At 44.4% G+C, this 7068-nt stretch overlaps 1 protein-coding gene across 1 annotated transcript; it reads left to right on the top strand.

Moving 5' to 3' along the window:
* Positions 1 to 148: 148 nt before the first annotated feature.
* borcs5 (BLOC-1 related complex subunit 5) lies at positions 149 to 6612 on the top strand. Its single transcript, XM_049574989.1, has 4 exons — positions 149 to 618; positions 993 to 1136; positions 3318 to 3475; positions 4527 to 6612. Exons 1-4 carry the CDS (start codon positions 561 to 563, stop codon positions 4758 to 4760), a joined length of 594 nt encoding a protein of 197 aa, XP_049430946.1. The 5' UTR covers positions 149 to 560; the 3' UTR covers positions 4761 to 6612.
* The last annotated feature ends 456 nt before the right edge of the window (positions 6613 to 7068 follow it).

Below are 7068 nucleotides of genomic sequence, written 5' to 3'. Positions count from 1 at the left end.
TGTTTTTTGTTTGTTGGTTGGTTTTTGCTGGTTTCTTAATCTCCTGCTCCACACTTCAGTCCACTAGGTGGCGGTAATGTACCTGAGAGCTGTTCTGCTAACCGCCATTAAACATCAGTAGAAGAAGAATGAAAGCGCAGACCTCGTGATCAATATTTACGGAAGTGTTGCCTCGTCCTGACCTGAAGTCATTTCTCTGTCTCAGTCGTTTTGTGTCGTTTAATGTAATTGTTTTTAAATATAACTCGGTGTCACTCGTCACAGGGGCAGATGTTGCTTCAACTCTGACTGAGCTTTACAGTAACGTGTGCTAACCTGTTAGCTAACAAACTGTAACAGGAACAACTGACGTTAGCTAACGTTAACGTTAGCATGTTACCGCAGAGCCAGCGATAACTGCCCTTCAGTTACTCTGCTGCGGTTCGTGGTCTTGTCGTTGTCGGTCCGGGTGTGTGGTGGTCGTTTGGAGTCGTTTTGATTCATCCGGTATTTATTCTGCTCCCGTTTCCGTAACCGTTAACGGAAGCTAACCGTTAGCCTGTTAGCCAAACGCTAGCACGATGGGAGCCGAACAGAGCGGAGACTCGGAGCACAAACACTCGGACTACAGCTCATCAGGTAAAATCACCTCTCTGATTAATCTGATTTAACATTAAAGAGTTTATTATTCAGTCATTTTATCGGTTTCTGTTGAAGGTGGAGTTTGATATAAGCTAAACACTGCTCAGTCACTGACACCGATTTACAGTCAGTTTATTCATGTGAAGTGCTGTGAGTGTTTATTAGAGTGTTTCTATTTAATGCTTCACACTTTACTTCACTGCTCCTCAGCTGTTTTTAGTACTATTTGTGGTCAGTGTGATCTTTCTTTCTCTGTCTACATTATAAAATTACTTCTCTTACTGCAACAGGGACATAAGTGTCAAAAAGGCGAGAGGTCATGTATAGTAACTGCTGCCTGCTGATATTAACATTAACCTATTTCATTTCAGTGGTGCCCTCCCCGGCAAAGCAGAAAGCAAAGATGGATGATATCGTGGTCGTGGCTCCGGGGACACAATCAATGAGAAATATCCACAACGACCCAGACGTCATCAAACTCCAGGAGATACCCACATTTCAGCCGCTGTTAAAAGGTAACTTCTGAAGTCTTCCAGCTGCTGACAGGGACCTTAGTGTCATCTGTAAGGCAGACAGCTCAGCAGGTACACCTCCATACATCTAAAGCAGCCTAATACTATTTACTGCTCACACACTGCAGACATCTCTGGTAGATATTGTGTGAATTTATGAAGCCACAGAAATATGTTTTCATGAATTAAAAAACCTCCCTCGGGGCACAAGATACAGCAAGTACCATTTCAGTTCTAGACAGAGCGCACACATCTATAAAACTTTATCAGGATCTAGATTAAAAACAAACTGAAAGTAGAAACCTGACAACAGATCTGCACACCACACTGATAGCTTTTAATCACTCTGTGAAATCAATTGATATGTTCTCCTAATAACATCCGGTGGCACTCACACCAGTCATCATGAAGTGCTTTGTTACCAGCCTCCCGCCCACATTTAGCTCACTTTGTGTCTTCAGAGGATGCCATAGTCACAGCTCTGCACACGGCACTAACCCAGCTGGAACATCAGGGAGCTATGTGAGACTTCAGCTCTGCCTTTAACACATTCATCCCAAGCAGACTGGTCACTGAACTACAGGACTGTCACATACTGTTACTGGATCAGAGACTTTTTGTCGAGCGCTCTCAGAGAGTGAGAGTCAGTTCCCTCAGTCTCAGCACCAGCTCCCCACAGCGATGAGCGCTGAGCCCTCGACTCTACACTCTCTGCACCAATGACTGAGCCCCCATACATCTGAGATACGCCATCATCAAGTTCGTGGATGATACAACTGTGGGGGATGAGACTGTATACAGGGACGAGGTCCAGAGGCTGTCAGTGTGGTGTCCCGAGCACGTCCAGAACCAAAGAGCTGATGATCGACTACAGAAAGAAAAAAAATCTGATCCACATCAACAGAGACTGCGTGGAGAGGCTCTCAGATGTCAAGTTCCTGGGCGTACACAGGGATGACCATTCATCATGGAATACAGATGCCACCATGCTCACAAATAAGGCACAGCAGCGTCTTCATTTCCTGATGATCCTCAGAAAGAACAACCAGGCTGAGTAACTGTGGGTTCCTTTTATCGCTGCTCCATCAACAGCGTGCTGAGTCACTATTTCTCTGCGTGGTTCGTCAGTTGCTCCACAGCCCACAGAAAAACACTTGAGGGGGTTATTTCCAAAGTCCAGAAGATCATCAGCTGCCCTCTCTCCTCCTTTGAGGACATTTACAGAACTCACTGTGTCGGAAGAGCATGCAGCTTTCTCAAGGGCTCATCCCACCCTAGCAGGGTTAGAAATCAGCAGCAGCCACCAGCTAAATGCTGCTGAAATATACAAGTGGCTGTTAGATTGTCTTCACTCACCAGACAAAATAACAATTCATCTTTGTTAGGGGTTGCGGGGAAGCTGGCACCTATCCCAGCAGACATTGGGCGAGAGGCGGGGTTCACCCTGGACAGGTCACCAGACTATCACAGGGCTGACACATAGAGACAGACAACCATTCACGCTCACATTCACACCTACGGACGATTTAGAGTCACCAATTAACCTGCATGTCTTTGGACTGTGGGAGGAAGCTGGAGCACCTGGAGGAAACCCACACTGACACAGGGAGAACATGTCGGAGCACCTGTAGGAAACCCATGCTGACACAGGGAGAACACGTCGGAGCACCTGGAGGAAACCCACGCTGACACAGGGAGAACATATAAACTCCACACAGAAGGGTTTGAGGCCACACAATGCCAACCACTGCACCACTGTGCCACCCTATCTGTTTATTAAATATAACTTCAGTGATCTGATCTCTGTAACAAGTGAAATGAGTGAGATCTAAATGTTGCCACTTTGAATTTATTTATTGAGAGTTATCAGTCCAGATTTTTAATCTGACTTGAATCATTTCAGTTTTATGTGAAGTTATTGAGAGTTTTATATAATTTACATCACCTCCCCTTCAGTCCATTTTCAGATTCTGTGTGGTGAAGCTAATTGTCGCTGCAGCCCATTAGCGCTGTGTTAGAAGGTATATAATGAGCCAAGTTTCCTGTGTAGGCACCCTCCTGACACACCAGAGGGGTAATTCTGTCAGATCCCGAGCATAGCTAATTACAATAATTACCAAGTGTTACGCTGTTGTCGAGTGTTACTTTGTTCCAACATGTCCGTTTGCTTTTCGCTCTCTGCAGGAGTGCTGAGTGGCCAGACGTCACCCAGCAGTGTGTGTCTAGAGAGGCTGGATGCCGCCCAGGTTCTGCAGCTCTGCATTCGCTACCAGGACCACCTCCACCAGTGTGCCGAGGCCGTGGCCTTCGACCAGAACGCACTGGTCAAGAGGATCAAAGAGGTAAAAAACTATAATATGAAATGTTTAACAACAACAGCCATTCTAACTGCTGTGTTTCCTGTTGAATGTAGAGGGTGTCTGAAAATATTTTATTTTAAGTTGTAGAGAACTTATTTCCTGATCAATTGAAAATCAACAGTCTTGATCAGTTGATCATTCGGGTCATTTATGAAGTAAAATTCACACCATTACGCTCAGCAGCCGTTTACATAGTTTTGAGCTGTTGTATTATTTAAATGAGCAAAGACAAGTTTGACAATTGACTTATTGTTTTAGCTGTTTCTCCCCACTAATGGCGCTGCTGTGGGAATTATTGTGGGTCATCTTTAGACGCTCATGAAGCTCAGAGACTATATATTTTTTAAAGATTATTTTTTGGTATTTAATAGACAAGAAAGTCTGGCATGAAATGGGGAGGGAGAGAGGGGGGATGACAAGCAGCAAAGACCGGAGTTGGAAATGAACCTACACCTGCTGTGGCAAGGACAGAGCCTTACATGGGGCATCCGCTCTACCAGGTGAGCTAGTGGGCGCCCCCAAGTGCAGAGAGTTGACATACAGACAGCAGTTTGTCCAGTTTGTCCATGTTTTCCTGAGCAGATAGGGAGTCAGGAACCGAGTTGGAATTACCGACTTTTGTCTTACATTGGAAAGCAGCATCTGAGCCCTCTCTGCTCCTTTTAGCTTTGGCTAATTGACGTAAAACAAACTAGTTCCGGTCTGCCAGCGAGAGAGAGTCACCTCAGACACCACAGCTCCAGTTACTGTGACATGCAGAGATTTATCCTTGAAGACGATAGGCTTCATCAACATTGTACGAACTCTTTTGGCAGTGACTTGACTGTAACAGATGTTGGTTTACATAACAGTCCCACCCTCCAGCCTCTTATTCTTTATATCTAAATTTGGGTGATGTCACTGAGAGACGCTCACACTGTATATTTCTGTATTATTTAAATCATATTCATGTCTGAGTTGTGTTAGAATGATTCATGGTGTCATCAGAAGTCAGAGACACTCTCTCTTCTCTCTCCCGACTTCTTCCTTCCAGATGGACTTGTCGGTGGAAACTTTGTTCAGCATCATGCAGGAGCGCCAGAAACGCTACGCCAAGTATGCCGAGCAGATCCAGAAGGTCAACGAGATGTCCATGATCCTGAGACGCATCCAGATGGGCATCGACCAGACGGTGCCGCTGATGGAGCGCCTCAACAACATGCTGCCTGAGAGCGAGCGCCTGGAGCCTTTCAGCATGAGGCCCGACGGCGACTCTGTCACCAAGTAGCCTCCTGAAAGCCGACGCAGCTGCTCCTCCCCTGAGTCTCCACCCAGACCTGCGGCCAGGAGGAAGTGCAGGTCTGTCCAGCTGTAGGGATTACACATTAAGGTTTTTGTTTCACAGTAGAGCTGAGGTGTAAATGTGTCAGACTGATCTGTGACAGCTCTCTACGTCAAGTCTTTCTATTCTCTCTGCTGAGCACATGTCAGCAACATCATGTTTGCTGTCACATCTTAAACTCGTACATGAATTTAACCTTCTGCTCCTGGCTGCTCAGAGAAACTGCAGAGGGCCTCTGCAGGGAATCAAACCAGCAACCCTCCATTCACACGCTTTCCTCACTAATCTAAAGGCAGGGGAGGAACAAACACTTCTGAGTCAGAGTGAACTCGAAATGCTCAAAAACTTCTCCTGCAGATGTGTTGCAGGTTTTAGAGACTCAGATGGGACTGAGTGACAAAAAAAACAAACTTGAACTTCCTGTGGGCTGATTCTGGATAGTGAACTTCACTTTACAAATATTTGTCGCCTGTGATCCTGATGTTCATCTCGCTCTGACGCTACGCGCCTCGCCAACTGTGTGGAGATCCCTTCATGAGCTTCCTGCGTGCAGATTGACTGCTTTTAGTTTTCTGAACAATATGATGCATCATTGTAGAATATTATGAAGCAGAGACTCACAGAGAACCAAGACGGATTACTGCTGTTGGATACGTTGGGAGTAACATTGGGAGTAAACTGGGAAACCTCGTCTTGGACAGAAGATATTTAATATTCTCATAAACTGATGAGAAAACTTTAATTTATTTGGATACTCTTGTTATTTTCATGTGAAACCATGAAGAACATGACACAGAGGAGCGACCAGAGACCCTGACACTTTAGATTCAGATCAGTACAGAAGACGGACGCAGAGGAGGACAAAATCATTTTAGCAAGTTGCCACACCTGTTCAGGCTTCAGCATTATCTATATATGTTTTTAAGCTTTGTCATCACACGCCAAAGATTCACACGTCCTCACAGCTGGTTAACAACATGTAGCACTTTAACAACAGTCGGTCACGTCTTTGGTCTCTGAGGAGAGTGATCATGTTAACGTCTCTGCTTCATCTGTTGAATATGTGTTTCTGTGTCTCATGTTGTGCTCGTCAGGTTTAAAGGGTCAGTTCACCCAAATTATTAGGAAATAATCTCTCTTACCTGTGAAGGTTTCAGTCTGTGTACATGGTTTTAGTTTCATTTCTTCAGGTTTTCTGCCACCACAGCTCAGTGAGAGGTGACTCAAGTTTATTACACAGCAATAAAGAATTACATGAATCAACAGCAGCATCTTTGGAGAAAAGGTTCGTCTGTTACTGAGGATCATCCACAAAACAAGTGGTCAACGGTTTTAATATAGACTATTTGTCAAAGGTCCAGTGTGGAGGATAAAGGAGCAGAAATTATATATAATATTAATAACCAGTGGCGGCTGAAACACCGACAAAACACCTGTAGCTAGCTCAGAACATCAGATTTCAGAGTAGAATCACCTCTTCTTCAGTAACTTACCCATCTTCCTACCAGTACACCACCTCATCCACCACCACTACACCACTGTTAATAATTACATACTACACTAACAGACTGCAGTTTACCTTTATAGTGTTTGGTGGCAGCAGAAATCTCAACACCTGTTGAAATAAAATCAAACCTGTGGTGCAAAAACATGGCTGAATACCTTAAACTGTAAGTGAGAATTTTTAGTTTTTCTAATTTGTGTGAACAGACACTTAACGCACCTGATCCTGGGTCAGTCTGCAGTGTGGCAATAAAACATAAGATGCTTGAAATAAGGAGATAAATGGTGTTGTTATTGCAGCAGTGTGTCAGTGTGGGTCTGTGTTAATCCACAGGATGGTGCCAGAGGAAACGCAACGCAGTCTGAGGCGTCTTCACACAATGTGAGGGTGAAAGTCTTTAACAGAGCTGTAGTGTCATGTTCTGATGTATATCCCTTTTTCATTAACTATCCTAAACCCGTCCGTGCAGCTGACAGTCAGTAGCTTTCAGTGAACAGTCTGATTGTTAATAGTTTTGAGCGGCTCAGATTCTGTCTCGTCAGACGTTTATATTTCGGTGTTTCTTCGAGCTCACAGAGACAGATCTTACTTTAGAGCTGCAACAAACTAATTTGATAATTCATTCTTTCATTTCTGTCATTTTTAATACACTGAACATCTGCTGATTCTGACCTCTGATATTTGATGATTTGCTGCTTTTCTTTGTCACGTATGATACAAAAATTATTAGTTTTAATCCTCCTACAGACG

This window comes from Epinephelus fuscoguttatus, linkage group LG4, assembly GCF_011397635.1.
Source record: "Epinephelus fuscoguttatus linkage group LG4, E.fuscoguttatus.final_Chr_v1".
Taxonomy (NCBI): Eukaryota; Metazoa; Chordata; class Actinopteri; order Perciformes; family Serranidae; genus Epinephelus; species Epinephelus fuscoguttatus.
This window is presented reverse-complemented; position numbering and strand designations above follow the sequence as displayed.